The 17,618-nt window shown below is 40.7% G+C and overlaps 1 protein-coding gene across 1 annotated transcript in view; it reads right to left on the bottom strand.

The window, feature by feature from the left end:
• SLC4A4 (solute carrier family 4 member 4) overlaps positions 1 to 17,618 on the bottom strand; it is a 214,631-nt gene that overhangs the window by 187,806 nt on the left and 9,207 nt on the right. The window contains exon 2 of the mRNA XM_085546823.1: positions 15,182 to 15,308. Within this exon, the coding sequence (XP_085402949.1) occupies positions 15,182 to 15,192 (11 nt within the window). The 5' untranslated portion in view covers positions 15,193 to 15,308. The remainder of the gene's footprint in view (positions 1 to 15,181; positions 15,309 to 17,618) is intronic.

Below are 17,618 nucleotides of genomic sequence, written 5' to 3'. Positions count from 1 at the left end.
GAGGTACTATTCCAAATAGTCTGCAGCCATCATAAAAAGCAAAAGAATTTGTAATGCTTCAGCTCCATGGAAATTAATACCAGGTAGGGGAGGGTGCTTTAAGCCAAACAAAGCTATTTTTAACTGCGTATTAAAATATACGTTTTTAGTTGCTACAGCTAGAACTATTCTCAGACAAGTAATAGTAGATACTGCAGCACATTGTGGCATTGAGCACTTGGGATGCATCTTTAAAGATAAATCACAGAATAATGTACAAAGTTTAGGAGAAAGCCAATTCCATCTCTTGAGAGCCTGCTTTGCAGCATAGGGCTGCCACTGCTGAAGCAAGGAATATAGCAAGTGTCAGGAAATAGCTGTAAAGCTGTGGCTGGAATGCAGTCTGGATGAGGCAGTTGATCATGAAAAGATGCATTGGAAAGTCAAGGTAGAGCAGCAAATTATGTAAATTCAAGAACACTGCTGTCAGTTGTTCTTTCCCCTGCACAAGTGAGAAGAAGGGCTCAGGTTTCATCATCGATCATCAGAGAGAGAAGATCAGCACCTGACTCTCCTTCCTCTCCCTCCCCTCAAGGAAGCTATAGACCACAATGAGGTCTCCCCTCAGTCTTCTCTTCTGTGAGCTGAACAAACACCCACGCTTCATACGTCCTCCCCTCTGGACATTTTGCAGCCCTCCTTGGGAGGCTCTCTAATAGATTTATGTGTATTTTGTACACAAAAATGCACACAGTACATCCTTCTCTCCAAAATGGAAATATATGGATTTGATGAGTGGACTATTTGATGGATAAGGAACTTGGCTACAGGATCATCCCCAGATGGTAGTGGGCAGTACCTCAGTGTCCAGATGGAGATCGGCGACTAGTGGTGTCTCTCAGTACTGGCACAGATGCTCTTCCGTATCTTCGTTAGTAACACTGACAGTGGGATTGACTTCACCCTCCGTGAGCCTGTGAATGACACCAAGCTGCATGGTGTGCCCAACACACCTGAGGGACTCAGTGCCACACAGGAGGACCTAGACAGGTTTGAGAAGTAGGCACAGGAGAACCTCATTAGGTTCAACAAAGCCAAGTGCAAGGTCTCACACCTGGTTCACAGCAATCTCTGCTATCAATAGAAGCTAGGAAACTAAAGAATGGAGCACAGTCAAAAGGGACTTGGGAGTTCTGATGGGTGAAAGGCTCCAGCCATGAGCCAGCAATGTGCCCTTGCAGCCCAGAAAGCCACCTGTATGCTGGACTGCATCACAAGCATGGTCATCAAGAAGGTTGAGGGAGGTGATCCCTCCCCTTTCCTTGTAAGATCTCACCTGGAATACTGCATCCAGATGTAAAATCCTTAGTACAGAAGAGAAAAGAATCCGCTGGAGCATGTTCAGAGGAGGGCCACAAAAACAATCCAAGGGAAGGAACACCTTCCATGGACATGTTAACATAGGGCTGATGTCAGCAAGAAAGCTGGCACCATTCAGTCTGGAGAAGGTTCCGGGCAGACCTGATAGTGGCCTTTCAGTAGTATCTAAGAGTGGGGAATATAGAAAAAGGAAAGACTCTTGTCATGGTTTTATGACTTTTGTTATCGATATTTCACATTGTAACATCAAGTAGTACACTGGAAGTTAAAGAGTTAATGCTCTAGTTGCATGGATCATGGATAGTTCTGGGTAGATCCATTTCAGAAAAGGAGAACTAACTACATACACCAGAGGACTTTTCATTTCTGTCTTCCATTCAGAGGGAAAGATAAAACTGTTGGCAAGTCATGAGACATCCCCTTTTCCCTTTCTGCTCATCTCTGCAGGGTGTGCTCCCTAGTCATCTCATCTTCAGCATTAGAGTGAGGCCTTTGGTTTCAGACACGCTCTCTCTCTCATTTTACTTGATTAACCTCAATTCCAATTATATTATCCTGCATCCCAATGACTTATTTAGTAAACGAGCTTTTCTCCTCAGATTGTTGCCAATGTTTTGCTTTTAGACCCATCTCCCTGCCCTTTCCCCGTCTCCAGGGCATGGGTCCATGCATCTCCTTGCCCCATTAGTCACAGAACTGGGTTGAACAGACTAAAAAGTTGACAACTCTTTAGCAGGGTCTGTTGTGAGAGGACAAGGGGAAATGGTTTCAAACTAAAAGAGGGGAGATTCAGAGTGGATATAAGAAAAAAGGTGGCTTTTGTTTTTTGTTGTTTTTAGAAACAAAACAAAACCTATAAGCATAGTGAAGCACTGAAACAGGTTTTCCAGAGAGGTGGTGAATGCCTCATCCCTGCAGACATTCAAGGTCAGGCTGGGACACTGAGCAGCCTGATCTAGTTATCATTGCAGGGGAGTTAGAGTAGATGACTTTTTAAGGTCCCTTCCAACTTGAACAGTTCTATGATTCTACAATATACTTTGCCTAGAATGAAGACTCGTACCATGCATTTTCTCAACATACTGTATTCCTCTGATTTTTGGTCAGTATCAGAGGAATGGTTGTTGAAAATCTCATAGAGGGCCTGCTACCATTCCAGCTGGATCAGAAACAGCTAACTTAAAATGACCTGGAAAGGTTCAGACTTAGACCTGTGGAGATTACTCAAAGCCCTCACTCAGTTCCACTACAGCAGTGAAGAAGAGACAAAGGGAACAATAGGCAGGAGAGAAAGCAGGGATGAAAATGGCCTGCTGAAGAGAGGAAGAGAAAATAGACCTTGAAGAAACAAACAGAAGAGGAATATCCACACTATAAGCCATAGCTTCTGCTTACTAGAGGAGGCTACTTATCCCAGCCCTTCAGAAAAAATAAAAAATCCCTATTTGCAATAGGTGTTGCACTACCTAGATCACTTTAGCAGCTAGTATTTATAGAAAAGCGCTGTCCTCACCTCACTGGCTCTTGGATCTTATTGCAAACATTGCTTCCCTCTACTTCCACTATCTCAGATTACACACAGGCAGTGCAACGTAATGCGCCCAGGAAAATGACACTTACCCAGCTAGCATGCTACCAGCACTCCACGTATTTCTCTCAAACCCTGCCTAGAGATGGCAAGCTGCCTACACAAGTGCTGTGCAGCAGGGGATGGCAGAGGCACCTAGTGGCTAGGACACTTAGCTGGAATGCAAACAGCATGCATTTTATTCCTGAGGATGCCTCCATTTTGCTAAAGTGACCTGAACAATACCAGGTTTTTACATGCAGCCTGAGTGTCCACATCCGTTAAAACTGGGATACAGATCCATGACTCTTTTTATACAGCCCTTTTGAGAACCACAAAAGAAAGAAATTCATTTAATTGCATTGACAGAAAAGTGCAGAAAGCTTGCCCCTCTCAGTTGTTTTGCTAGTGGGACCAGGATTTCACTCAGAGGCCCTGACTTGAATTTCAGAAAACGTTCCTAAATCACCCAGAAATGCTGGCAAAGTTTCTTTAGCGTCTCTGTTCCTTAATTTTCATTGTACAAACACCAAGAAGAACTGCCCTCTCAGGACAGTCTGAGAATAAATGAACAAAAAAGCACAAAGATCCTCAAGTGAACGGAGACCATTCTTTGCCATACAGTTCAGGCCTTCTGAAAGAAAAAGTGGGGCACATCCTTAAGAGCACAGGTTTATTTTCTGGGATGTTTGAAGTTGTTGATAAATTTACAAGCTGAAGGATTGCTTAATTAACTCTTCAAATATTTTTTCCTGTTAACATTTTTCCCTCTCCTTTATTGATTTTTTTTAAAAAACATAAAGACTCTGAGGCACTGAGTAGCAAAAAAAAAGAAGAACTAATGCTCTTTTTTCCCTCCCCCTCTAAAGTCAAAAGCAAAAAGCATTCTTTTATCAGCATATTATTGTCTCTAAACATTTTACACAAGCTGCCGTGGCCAGCAAATAAACACAATCTGACAAACCTCATGCATCAAGTTAAAAGTATAAAAACTCAGGTTTTGAAAACCTTTCAGCTTGCTTTTTTGAGAGGCGGAAAGCACTGATTTCAAGAATTAAGCTGTGCAGACACAAGGCTCTGGCCTCCAAGGAGACTGCAAATGTGTTATTGTTATTTGTTGGACTATTATTGGACTGCCATACTTGAACTTACAGTCTTGTTGTGAGCCTTTGATGGTAGAACCCCTGTCTTGAGGAGGTCATAGACAAATTCAGTCTCAACAGGGGAGAGACAGGAAAGGAAACAAAGACAAGGAAGAATAAAACAACATGCTCTTTCTCATGTATAAGAACTTGACTCTCACACACAGACACAAAAAAGAAAGAAATCAGAGCCCCAAAGTTTATTCCAGTCAGCTTTCTGTCCACCGGACTGCACCACCAGCCTAAATCCTGCTCACCTCCTAGCAAGAAAGTCTCCCTTTCTAGTTCTCACAGCATTACTGCAAAGGAAGGAGCAGAAAGAGCCTTTCAGACTATCCAGTGAATCTAGAAGCAATAAATTCAGTTACAAAGGTATATGGCAAAAGACAGTGATTACGGTGCCTTCAAATGGGATATAGGCACAGCAGAGCAATAACAAGTAATGAAGAAGGAAAACCAGCTCACCCCTTCCAATGACAACTCAAGAAAAGTGTGATCTCTACCCAAAGAGATGCTGCTGCCTCTGCTGCTAATCCTTAAATGAGGCTTCACCCCTTCCAGTCATTCAGGTACACTGCTTGCACCTGAGCTCCTTGGGTTAGCCACACCTTCTCACCTGCTGCTCAACCATTGGTTCAGGCTGTGACCTGGTAATTGCACTGCAGAGGGCCTTAGCACTGCAAATGGAGGCAGGGCAGTGTAATCATGAAAATAATCTGCAAGAAATGACTTTTGAGCTCAACATAAAAGAATTCAATTAGAAAAGCTGCAGGCCTCCCTGCTCTCTCTAATGTCAGTGATTCTGCCCATTCAGTACTCGTCTCCAGGGAACAGACAGAAACTTTCAAGCTGGGAAGACTGTAGATGTCTTGCATTGATATGCTCCTCATTATTAAGCAGGGCACATTATGATTCTGCAGGAAAGGCTGGACATAAACAGTACCTTCTGGGTTGTAAATCATTAGCCAGCCTCTTGTCTTTTGAGCAATACCATTCATATCAAATTCCTGTGGTACTCAACACCCAAATACTACTTTTCTCCATCTTCCTTTTCCCTTCCAGTTAGATGCATCTCTATCTTTGTTATATTTTTCCACATTCTTAGAACTTATTGTGGAAGTTACTGCAAGATCTAATTAAAAGTGGTTATAATTAGCCATGTAGTATTTCTTCTCATACTTAAGTATATGAGTAATCAACTGAAGATGGCAAAACTCACAACAGAAGGGAATTTATATGATGCAAAGACACAAGAAAAACTAATTCCTCTCAAAGCTGACAGCTAGTTGTTACATTCACAGAATTGACATTCAAATGCCATAGAGCGTCATGTGCCACAAACATCACTGGATGAAGCAGCCCAGATTCTGAAAACAGAATTCATCTTTATGAAGCCAGCAAACTTGACCACTGCTACTTTCAGACCTGCTATGTATTGTTAAAAGGTCATCAAAAACTAGAGCTCTAGGATGGTCTCCACAGTTTTCCCTAAGGTATCTTTCTACTCCTTTCTGGCATTGAAAAGTAGCAAAATTTAACTCATTTTAACAAGTATGACCTCCAAGTCCAAGTTGGCACCTAGTGAAATCAGTGGGGCAATCCACTTCAACTGAAATTGATTGAAATTCTTTGCTACTCAAACAATTTAATAATAGCAATAATTAAAAACAAAAATAAATAACTAATCAACCATAGAGTTAAGATTACTCCCCCTTATTTGACTTTGACTGACAAGGCAATTTCAGTGGTGATTCAGCGCTGGCTGGAAAATTCTCTCTGTTCTGTCAGCATGCCAGACTCCATTTGCTGACCCTGAGAACACTGCTACAAAGCTAGTCTATTCACTAAGGCACTTCTCCCAGTGTGAAATGGAGTAAAAGGTGCCTCTGGAAGAAGAATAGAGAGTTAGGCAACTAGGGAGTGCTGCTGTAGGCATGAGTGGTTTATCTTCTGTTTCATCTCTTGTGCTAGGAGAAGACTAGAATGGACAAAATAGATCTGCATAAATACACAAATGAAACAAACTGCTGGCAGGAATCTAGGGTGATTTGGGAAATTAAGACAACTGTGTTGTTACCTGGTTGCTATGATGCAATGAAAAGGAAAAAAATATATAAAAAAAAATAAAAAAATTACACTATTAAAAGCATTCATAACAAAGACTAACAAAGTAATGCTTTTTATTATTATTATTATTTTAAGATTAATCTCAGAATCATAGGGATTGGACTAGATCTCTACAGATCATTGAGTCCCACCCCACTGCAAAGCAGGCTCCCTAGAGCAGGATGCACAGGTAGATCCAAATGGGTCTTGAATATCTCCAGAGCAGGAGAATCCACAACCTCCTTGAGCAGCCTGTTCCAGTGCTCCGTCACTCTCACTGTGAAGAAGTTCCTTCACATATTGGTGCATTTTATGGCCATTTCTTCTTGTCCTGTCCCCACAGACAGGTTGGCCATGTTCCTTTGACGCCCACATGTAAGATATTTATAAACATTAATAAGATCACCTCTCAGTGTTCTTTTCTCAAGGCTGAACAGATCCAGGTCGCTCAGTCTTTCCTTGAAAGAGAGATGGCCCAGGACCTTTATCATCTTTGTGTCCCTCTGCTGGACTTTCTCCGGGAGATCCCTGTCTTCTATGTACTGGGGAGCTGCCCAGAACTGGACACAGTATCTCAAATGAGACCTTACCAGGGCAGAGTAGAGGGTTGACCTGCTGGCCACAGTCCTTTCAATGCACCCCAGGGTCCCATCAGCCTTCTTAGCCACCAGGGAACACTGCTGGCTCATGGCTGACCTGTCATCCACTAAGACCCCTATGCCCTTCTCTGCAGAGCTGAAGAGCAAACAAACTAATCAGCAAGAATCATGACAAGCCATCAAATTAATCAATGAGATAGAATTTATATATATTAAAAAAAAAAAACCACCCATAAATATATATTTTTTAAATTTTATTTTTACAAATGTGTCTTGAAGATGCTGTCTAGGCTACTGCCTGCGTGGCTTTAAGGTTGTCATCCTCCCTTTTCTTCCACCATCAAGGCTCCTTATCTATCAACATTTTGCTCTCTAGTGTACAGCATTTCTGAGGCTGTTCTTCAAGTCTAGAACCTCCCTCCCCTGGTCTCTACCAAAGCCACAATTATTTCCATCCCTTAGCTGTATACATTACTTGATCTCTTTGATGACTTGTGCTGTGTTTATCCAACATTTGATCTTCTCTGATAGTAGCATAGCAACAGACAACAATTTATGGTGAATACTGTGTGAACCCTCTCCTACAGAATGCATCTATAAGTTGTCCTACTTTCTTAGATAATGTTATACTCCTTAGAACAATAATGCTAAGTCAACAAGTTATCTTAATTTTATGCCAAAATAAGAGTAGCTTAACATTATTTAAGTCCACTAGTTTTATGAAATACCAGGAAGCAGCAAGAATATGTTACAACTATTGCAACCTATAGGATTTCATCTATGACATTCAACCAATACTTCTTGCAACTCTGAGCAGTCAGAAGATCTTACGTGGGAATCACAATGTGCTCACCACATTCTTTAAAAGGAAGATTTAAAACCTTTAGATACAGTTGCAGAAGAGTTTCTTTGAGTCCCTATGACCCCTAGGAAAAACAAGTTCCAACAAAGACCACATGGAAAATATAACCATTCTTCCCTATTCTCCATATTATTTTATATATATATATATATAACACACACACATATATATATATATATAAACACACACACATATATATATATATATATACACATACACACACGCACATCAATCAAAGATAACTTCATTTTGTTGGAGCAGGGTGGGTTGGCTCTCACTTTTTAGTCACTTGGTTATGTGCTGTACTACAATGGACTAAAACTGTCCTGTGAGTTCTCAACAGTGATCTCAGAGGTTATTGGTCCTGCAGGTTCAAGAACTGGAAATATCCCCTCCCATAGGCTTATAAAGTCACCCAAACCTAATCAGACTTTTTTGAAATGGAAAATAATTCTGGACACCTCTTTGGAAGTGTTCTCTTTCCTTCCTGTCATCCTTTTGCATAACTTTTTCTTCCTTGTGCTATCTATCACCTTGTGAAATAAGTAGGTTTTAATTAAGTTTGAGAAAGGAGTTCTCAAAACAGGAAGCGAGCTTTTACCAAGTGACAGCCCTGCTTTCCTTTCAGTCACTCTGAACGTGCTCAGAATCATCAGCTAAAGTAAAAGTTTAGGTCAATCTTGTTACTCCACACAGATAGCTATACTTCCCTAAAAGTAGTTCGATTACTGCTAATCTATAACTGCATATTTATATCTTCCCCCAGATAAGACCCAAGCTGCATTCTACTGATAAGTAGAACAATCCAGACATCCCTTACCAAAGCATCAAGAAAGATACGATACTTAAGAAATGCTTAGCATCCCCATTTACTTTATGACCAAGCATGCTCAGAAGTCTTAAAACAGCCTTTCTTGGCTTTCTGTAGAGAACTACCTAAAACTACAAGAGTATCCAGATCTTGCATGGTTTCCCAGACTTTACTGGTAAAACCTCCTAATCTACTAAGCAGTATATTCCTGATCATTTGGTAATTGAACCATGTTCTCCATAATCTGTGCAAGAGCCCCTGCTTACAGAAACAGTTTCAGTATCTCACCTGCAGGCTATGACAGATTTCAAGGTTTGCTTCGTAGTCCTGTGTTCTCCCTTCTCTGTAAGGGCCTACTTATACCTGCCTTTTCTTGTTCACTTATCTTCTGCCTACCCTAGACAAGTATGTTTTGGAAGGAAAAGCTGATTATTCCTTTCACGATTTAACCTTTCACAGAATCACCAAGGTTGGAAAAGACCTACGAGATCATCCAGTCAAACCATCATCAGCTCACAAAAGGGGAAGGAAAGGTAGTAACTGTTCTAACACAGCTTCCCTCAGACCATGTAAATAAATGCCTGACTTATATAAAAGAAGGACCAGAAATATGTTCTCTGATGCATTCTGGAAATAAACAAGTTGGTTCTGTCCTTTTTATCAGATCTATCTGATCTGAGTCTCAGCAGGGTTCACTGTTCTAAACAAGCAACAGCACAATTCAGGACAATAGAGTTACAGCAAGTTATTACTTGCAAACAAACAAACAACAACAAAAAAAAAAAAAAAACCACGAGTTTCTTGGAAGCTTAATCTCTGATTTCACTTTTCTATTGGAATGTGGACGTGTGGACTCTGTTTTTTATTTGTTGTTTATTATTGTAGGGATCAGCTCTTGCAAGGTGTTTCATGTTATGACTTTTTACACATAAATAGAGGCTGACTTACTGGGAGAAGACAAAAGACAAACAACAAGAAAGCACTGTTAGTACTAGTAGCTAAATCTGCAACCCACAGTCTATAGTTGTAGAAGCCGAAGTCCTGGAAACACTTGCTCTGAATCTGAAACAAGATTTTTCTCCACTGTACACAGGTAAAAACATCTAGCACAAAAATGCAGGTCCAGTGATAAGGTTATACAGATTACACTGTCTCTCCTATTGAAAGACTCAATTCCAAGTCCCAGAGCAAGCCTTAGAAGAGACACAATTTCCAGGCAAGCAATTGTACACCTGCTCAATAGTTCTTTTAGACACCCATTGTTCTATACTTAGAGAACAAATGCCAACTTTATTCCAAATCTTTAGTAGATTTAAACAAGACACAGCAAGAATGCAGCATTTCACGAGAGAAAGGGGAAGGAGACAGCTGTGCCCCAGATGCACATCTCCAGATAGCCTATCTCCCCTCCCATTCATCCCCAGTGGGAGGCTGACTCAGCCAACCGTGCATAGGGGCAGCTGCCCTCAGTGCCTACCTCTGCCCTTCAGCACCACGGTCAGCGCAGGAGGCCCGGTTGGAGCCGCCTCCTTATTCCTGCCAACCTACATGGAAGCCCTTGACACAAGGGCATAATCGGTGCTCCCATCTGAAGCACCTACTAGGAAAGCAAATGTTTTACTTAACACCAAATTGGTTAGTATCACCTTAAACTCATTTCCACTTTATGATAGTAAGTGTTTCCCAGATTTGTTTTATGCCATTTTCCTGGATCTCTTCTATATTATTTCCAGCTTAATAGTATTAAAGGATGTACAAAGGGTTGACTTGTATGTAATCCATGGGCTTTGTATTTATTACAGATCCTAGGCCTCCTGAATACATGTACTGGCATCTCTACTTAATGACAAACATTATCAGCATCCATATGGGAAGGGTTTATAACTGCTCCAAATTTAAAAATCAAAATGTACTACATTATAGGCTTATTATATAGTTTCAATGAGATTTTAGATTACTGTGCAAGGAGACCACTTTTCATATTGCTAAGTCTGGAAGTTTATTTACATAAACAATAGAAAAGAAGTTAAACTCACTAAGTACCATTTAAGAAAAAGGTCATTCTTCAATGCAGTTGGCCATAAATTAACCAACACAATTACCAGGAAACTCTTACAGTATGGTAAGAATTCTCTGTGTGATGCTTAAGTAAACAAGGTTGTATTGAAATGCAAGCCTCATACTGAACCACAGTGCAGTAATAACATCCCCTAAGCACATTCAAAGTTAACTCTAAGCTAAACGAAAACCAGAAAGCAAAACTGGCCATCATCACTCCAAGTCACTATTGCAATTATACTTTTATGTTATTTGTTTAAACACTGTACTGTAATTTTAGATTAGAAGATACCTTTTGCTGAAAAGCAGCCTCCAGCATAGTGCTTTGTCTGTCCTAGCCCATCCTACCACTCACTCTCTGGAGAGCTCTCTGAATTACTAGCTATTCTTGAAGCCAAAGCTCAAGAAGCAAGTAGCAACTTCCAGCAGCAGAATTTTCCTGTATACAGCTTACATTGCAGAAACGCCTGAATTAACCTCTCCATCTAAACACACATGAACCCAACGTAAGATGAACTACATTCCTACCTACATCATTTCTATTCAAGTTTTGCTCAGGCACTTACTAACCAAGGAGAGCAAATTAGAACAATGTAAATTCTGGGTATCCACCAGGTCTGGGGACACACACCTGGCAACAATCCGTGTACTGCAAGGTTGGCATCTCACACCTTGCCCACTGGGGATCACCACATAATTTGTCTGCACATCAACTCTCCCCCACCTTGGTTCAAGCAGCACCAAGAAAGCAAAGTAGCTGGCAGCATGCTGTAACAAACTGAGAAAAAGTGGTACCTTGTACCATCTAAGGCTTAGACTAAGCACTTTGTTTCAGCCACATTGTCAGCCTTCTGGCTATCGCCAGCACCTAGAAACTTTCTTAAACCTTTGAAAAGACATGAACAAGGTAAACTTTGAGTAATCCCAGTCAGGAATTTTTTCCACCAGAAATGCCATGGCTGTGAGCTGAAGAGGCAGAGCTCGTCCTTTCCTGAACTCCAAGGGGAAAGCAGCCACAAATGATATCCTCCACAGCTTTTGCTGAGAAAACAAATACTAGAAGCATGACCGCATCTGAAGCGCTCTACCTCAAGAGAGTGAGCTAGCCCTGAATTAAGTAAGTAAATATTTAACCCCTGTATTCTCACAGCTTTCACAAACTCTCTTTGGATTCAAGTCATTTGCACACAGTTTGCTCGAACTGGTGAATTAAAAATAAAAGAAATAAATGAAAAGAAAAACAGAAAAGAAAAAAAAACAAACAAACAGAGGCAACTCAGTCCATAAACTCATTCATTCTGTTACTCGATGTTCACAAACCAGAGGCCACAGCATTCAGTATCCTAAAACTTTTCAGACAGTGGTGACAAAACATCTTTGTGCTGGTACGTATGCATATGTATACTCTTTAAAATAATAATAAGAGCAGCAAAGTGAAATAACTGTTCCTTTCTGAAATCGCACATAGTTCATTGAAACTGGACTGCTTCCAAACTCCAGTTTTAATATCTTCCTCTGACAGAATTCCATGCCTTTAAACAGCACGCCATAAACACTGACTTTTTCTTTTAAGTTCCTAACCCGAGAGGTAACTAGCAAAGGACCTATTTTAAATAAATGATAAAAGGCAGATGCTAAAGCTCAAGAAAGCCCTAAAGTAAAGTCAGTAAGAAAGACCTGAAAGCAATGATACTAACAGTACCTTTAGTCTTTAGAAAGAAACTTCTTGACCAACATTTATTTTTTCCATAGAACGAGAGCAAACTAAGTTTTGGAAACTTTTTGCCCAAGAACACTTTCCTCCAGGGCAAGGCTTCAAACTATCAACTAGTCCAGTTTGATCCCATGAACTCACTTTGCAATCCCTGTTTAGATCAGCAAATCCAGGGCTCAGATTTGGTAATTCTTCTCCAGGGCAACACACAGGAATAAAATCAGACCATTACGTGTCTTCACAGTGCATAGTACCATGTTTCTCCAAAACACTTGTGTTTCTACCTTAATAACTACATAAACTGTAGATACTTACAGCTTAGTCTTAGACTTATTGCCCCTCACTTCTGGAAAAGCCTGTGTGTAGACATACACACATGCATACATGGTATACAGACACACACTTGCTCACTCTTGTTCTCTGTGCTAAATAGCATTCCTAAAATAACTTTTGGCATTCCTTTTTAACTCTTCAGTGTGTTTTGGATTTTCAGGTGGGCACCTTAGTAAAAAACAAAACAAAACAAAACCTTCATCAAACACAAAACCATTTGTTTAAGGCTACTCCTTACCTACTGTCCTGCAGGCTTGGGTTTTCACCCTGGTTGGTAGTGGTGGCATTATCTGTTTGCACAGCTTTCCATAGCATTATAAACACGGCCTCCCAGATGCTCCCAACAGGCCAAGCTACTTTAACTTTCCCTTCTCATCTAGGTGACACAAAGTGCTTGTAAAATGCCCATCACTACCATGTCTGAATCCCAGATTCCTACCTTATGATAAGATTGATTTTTCTAGTCGAAGTCCTTAATGTTTCAGGTAATTTCTCTGACGTGCCAGTTTTTATGCTGGCCAACCACAAGACAACAGCACCACCCAGTGGCTCTTTCTGCAGTCAACGTTTTGAGGAACTATAAACTACAAGTTTAGAGGATTTCTCAGAATTGAGAAGGTTCTTAAATTCACTGTTTCAGTAGTGCAGGTAATTCCTTAGAAATCCAGCCCACTTTCTCTAAAGTGACTAATCTCTACCAGGACAGATAGCCACGGCTGATAGCCATTCTGAAATTTCAGGGGCCCCTGTTTTCAGACAGCATCAAAATTCCTCACTATAAATTCCTCTTGTATATACTCCTGTGGTTTCCACATTCAAATCTTTACTTAAAAGAGGTCATTCTGGCAAGTGGTCGCTATATCTAAGAGCAGGGACTGTTCCTCATCAGTCTCTAGACAAGAGTACTGAAGAGAGAACCACATATGAAAATGTGACGATCGTATTTTATGCTCAATGTAAAAAATATCAGCAATAATGAAGCCACATGCTTGAATGTTTACAAGTCACCTGTTATCAGTAGTGGAGCTACATATCAATACATGGGTTCATTAAAAAAACGTGAAAGAAAGAAGTTTCAAGGACAACCATTTTAGTGAAACTATACTTTTACAGACCTTCGTGTTTAAAATAATCAGACATCTTATAATGTATGATTTCACTGCAACCTATTTTTTTTTTTGCAGAATCCAGCTGAGACTAACAAAGATTCTAAGCCCACATTAAGAAGAACTTTCTTGATGACCAGAAACAAAGTTAACAAAATAGAAAACCAAATACTCTGGTCCCAAAGCATTTCAGAGCACATAATGTTTCGACCATTCTCTCCCAAAGACAGGAAGACACAATAGTTTTCAGTTCATAATACTAATGTCTGTGGCATAAACTTCTCTTTTAAGAACAAAACTGTACTTGAAAAAATAAAGATAGTGGACTTACTCAGTTGCTTGGCAGCTGGAATCAATAATGAAACTGGCTTTATCCAAGCTCTGGTCATTCTGCAGTTATAGTTAGAACGCACCTAGTATTACAATGTATTTTACCTGAAATTGTAGCAACTCTGTAAACAGCAGTATGACTTTTGGAGCTCTCACTGTTCTACCTTGCTATATTTTCTCAGGAGGTCACCTACAGTTAAGCAAAAGTTTCTTGGGACATTTCTGCTCCAAAATCTGGAGCTGATCAGTGGTCCACCCCCTTTTTCTAGAAGTTGAGCTTCCTCAAGGAAGGATCCTTCTTCCACACACTGTTTTTGCAAAATAGCTTAGCTTCCTTAGGCTGCTCTATCTCCTTTAATTGCCCCAGGGCAAAGGGTTATCTCTCTGATCTTTTCTTGGGTGACGTAACAACATGTTGAAGAAAGATCACTATTAATCTAAAACTCCTCCCAGGTGCCTTATAATTATAAGGCAACAGTCACAGTGCTGTAGCAATAAAACAAGAGACATTAGCTTTAGTTACCTGAGCCAAAGGACAATTTAAGAAAGGAAAAGAAAATTGTAAGTTGCAGTTCCATGAAAAGCAGAAATAAACATTGTACACCCTTGTTATGAAAAGAACTGGCATGATCTCATCTCAAAAGGGATTTAGGTGCTTAATTGCTTCTGCAACCAGTTCAAACACTAAAAACTCCCGAGTCCGTGAAGGTAAGTGCGTGTTTAATAAAAAAAAGTGTCCTTTTACATACAGAAAGATTGTTTTAAAAGTCAACCATAATTAAATACCGACGGGTGTCTAAGCCTTTTGGAACAGAAGTATGGGCACAGTGTCCCGTTGTTAACACTACATTCTGAACTCTGCAGAGACCAGTTTTCCTTTACTTCTCTGGCATTACACAGGCATGGCACAACCCAAAAGTCTAATCCTACTTTGCTTCAGGGTCTAAGGGCTTTAGAGGTACTTCCCACAAGATATTTTCCCCAGAGAACACTTGCTCATCCCACATGCACCGTCCCAAACACTGAGATCTGTTTAACTAGAGAACCAGTTCGTGTTTTTCTTGTTCCCGTCACAAAACCACAAGCCGGAAATGCCCAAGCAAAAATTAAGTCATGTGTACAGCTGAAGCATACACTGGTTATAGATTGGTCAGAAAGCAACAACCACAAGCTGGGGCTGTGGATTTCTTTTACCTTTGATGCATTTCTGTTCTTTCTTTGTGCAGCTGGGGTAAGTCACTTTTCAGCTTTACGGTAGCACACACTGGAGGACTGCAAGAGTCTTAGATATTGCCAGCCATACCAGGAGCTGTACGGGTACCTAGGACAAATAAAAGAGATTATTTATCTTTTGCCCAAAGACTTCTGAAAGGGCCTGGGGCCAGACTGTAGCAAAACAGGACTGTCAGTCACCAGGTGAAACAGTCAGCAGCCTGACTGATCCAGATTCCAGCTTAAAACTCTTCTCAATCAGCTGTGCAGGCCCTGGGGCTCTACTGAACTCTTATTACCATCAGGAAGTCAAACAAGTTTAACACAGAACAACAAAAAGCATTTTTTCCTCTCTATGGCCAAGACAAACAACTGTGGGAGTTAACAAAGGCAGTCAGATTGCTACTACTATCACAAGCCTTTGGCTTTTCCTATCTACCCATGCTTATACAGAAAACAGCTCCTCTTTCTTTGGAAGGAAAGGGGCAAAGAACTTTCTAAGTGTGCCCTTTCTAAGCCAGAAAAATACCACTTGCCATTGTAGCTCACCAGAAACTAAAAACGGAAAGTTTATGGTAGTACTACCACAGAAACCGGCAACAAACACATCAGCATTCAAATAACTTCAAGATTTGTATTTTAAGTTAGGACTGACCAAACAGGAACATGAAGATCCAGCCTCCCTAACTTGGAGCAGTTCAGCTCAGCTCCAAAGCTTGCCACCCTATTCACATACAAAGTGAAAGGAGAAATCAGTACTCTAAACAGCAGGGCAAGGTAGATGCAAAGGGCCCAGGGCACAACTATCACCCTTCACAGCTAGCACAGTGAACAACAATCTAACACAAGCACTTTAGAGGCTTTTAACTCAGGGGGATTGGGCAAACAGCTTCACTTGCTTTCCACTTCTCCTTTCCATTTCTGGATACCTCAACCAGCTCTGAACTGTCTTGGAATTACTCCGTTCATCTGCTGAAATGACCTGTAGGTCTGGGTATACAGCCATACTTTCGTTTATGCTGAGGTACCTTAGTTACTTCAGTCCCCACTCCACCTGATTAAAGTGTCTCCAGCTTATTCCACCAGAATGCCAAGTAGAACTGAGGCGTATCTGCCTACAAGACTAAGTGTGCATGTGCTGAAGGCATTTTAGGAAAGCCAGGGCAGCTTGCTAGCTTGGCAGGAGAGGCACAGTACAGAAAGATAGCACTACAACGATGCTCACTGATTTTCAGTGATCTGGGATGAAATTAGCCAGACTTTCACAAAGATTTCAGAGATTCTTCCTACATAAGAAAACCAAAAACCAAACTCCATGTACTAAGAGATTACAGGAAAGGCAATCATGAGACAGGATAAACTGAAACCATAATTAACCATCATTATCGAGTAGCAACTATGTTGTGTGGTTACACAGCAATAAACTATGGATGGAGTCACCAACGAACTACAAACTTTGGCCAGAGGCTGCAGGCATGTTTCTCTAAAACAACACTTCAGTACCTAGCAGCTCCTTGTAAAGCCCCTGCAGAACTTGCAAGGGGTTTGATAGGCACTGCTGGGCAGAAAAAAGGTTTGAAAGCTCAAGGAAGTTCACCTGATGTGCTCACACAGAAACTGTGCTCCTTTGATCTGAGCATCACTGAGAAAACAGACTGACAGTTTATGTAGAGAGGTGCCAAGTGAGTCAAGTGACATTCCCCAATGATGAAGTGACATAAGATTAAGCCCAATCACACACAGTCTTTGAGAATGAGTAAAGGAAGATCGTGGACTGTGCTAGGCTGAGGGGAGTCAGAGACAGAAATGAAATGAAATGTTAACCTCAGGTTGCATGTTTCTGTAGAGGCAGATAAGGAGAGTTCCAGAGGGATGAGATCCAGTGAGATGTTTGCCTCTTTCCAGTCACTGATGGGAAAAAATGAGCAATTGTTCCTGGACTGAGAGGACAAAATAATCTCAGCTTTCTCAAATCACTGTGGAAAATAATAACAATAATAATAAAATAAAAAAAAACAAAAACACAACAGTAAGGCATATGAAAACATAAGCTTCTCAACAAACCTCAAGTGGCATAGAAAACTTGGTAAGAAGGAAGCTGTTTTCACTACACCTCCAACTGGTTCTCAGTCATATAGCAGAGCTGATGGGGAGTTACCTGAGTCATATTGGACAAGAAAAAGCTCTTCAGAGGAATTGCCCAGAAAGTCCCTCAGCAGAATCTTCACCTGAGACCATCAAATATTTTGACATAACCACTTTAATTTCAGATGGCCAAATTCTATAAAGATGTTGAGCAAAGAAGAAATGTCAGAGAAAACCAAGAAAAAGTGAAAGGGTTCAGGAGGGGGAAGTTCCAGAAAGATTACAAAGGCTGCAGAATGCTTTCAAAATGAAAAGGGCAGGGAAAACGTGAACC

Source organism: Coturnix japonica, chromosome 4, assembly GCF_054131305.1.
Source record: "Coturnix japonica strain WE chromosome 4, WE-NBRP24, whole genome shotgun sequence".
In the NCBI taxonomy this organism is placed as follows: domain Eukaryota; kingdom Metazoa; phylum Chordata; class Aves; order Galliformes; family Phasianidae; genus Coturnix; species Coturnix japonica.
The sequence above is the reverse complement of the archived record's forward strand: the minus strand, read 5'-3'. Positions and strand labels throughout refer to the sequence as shown.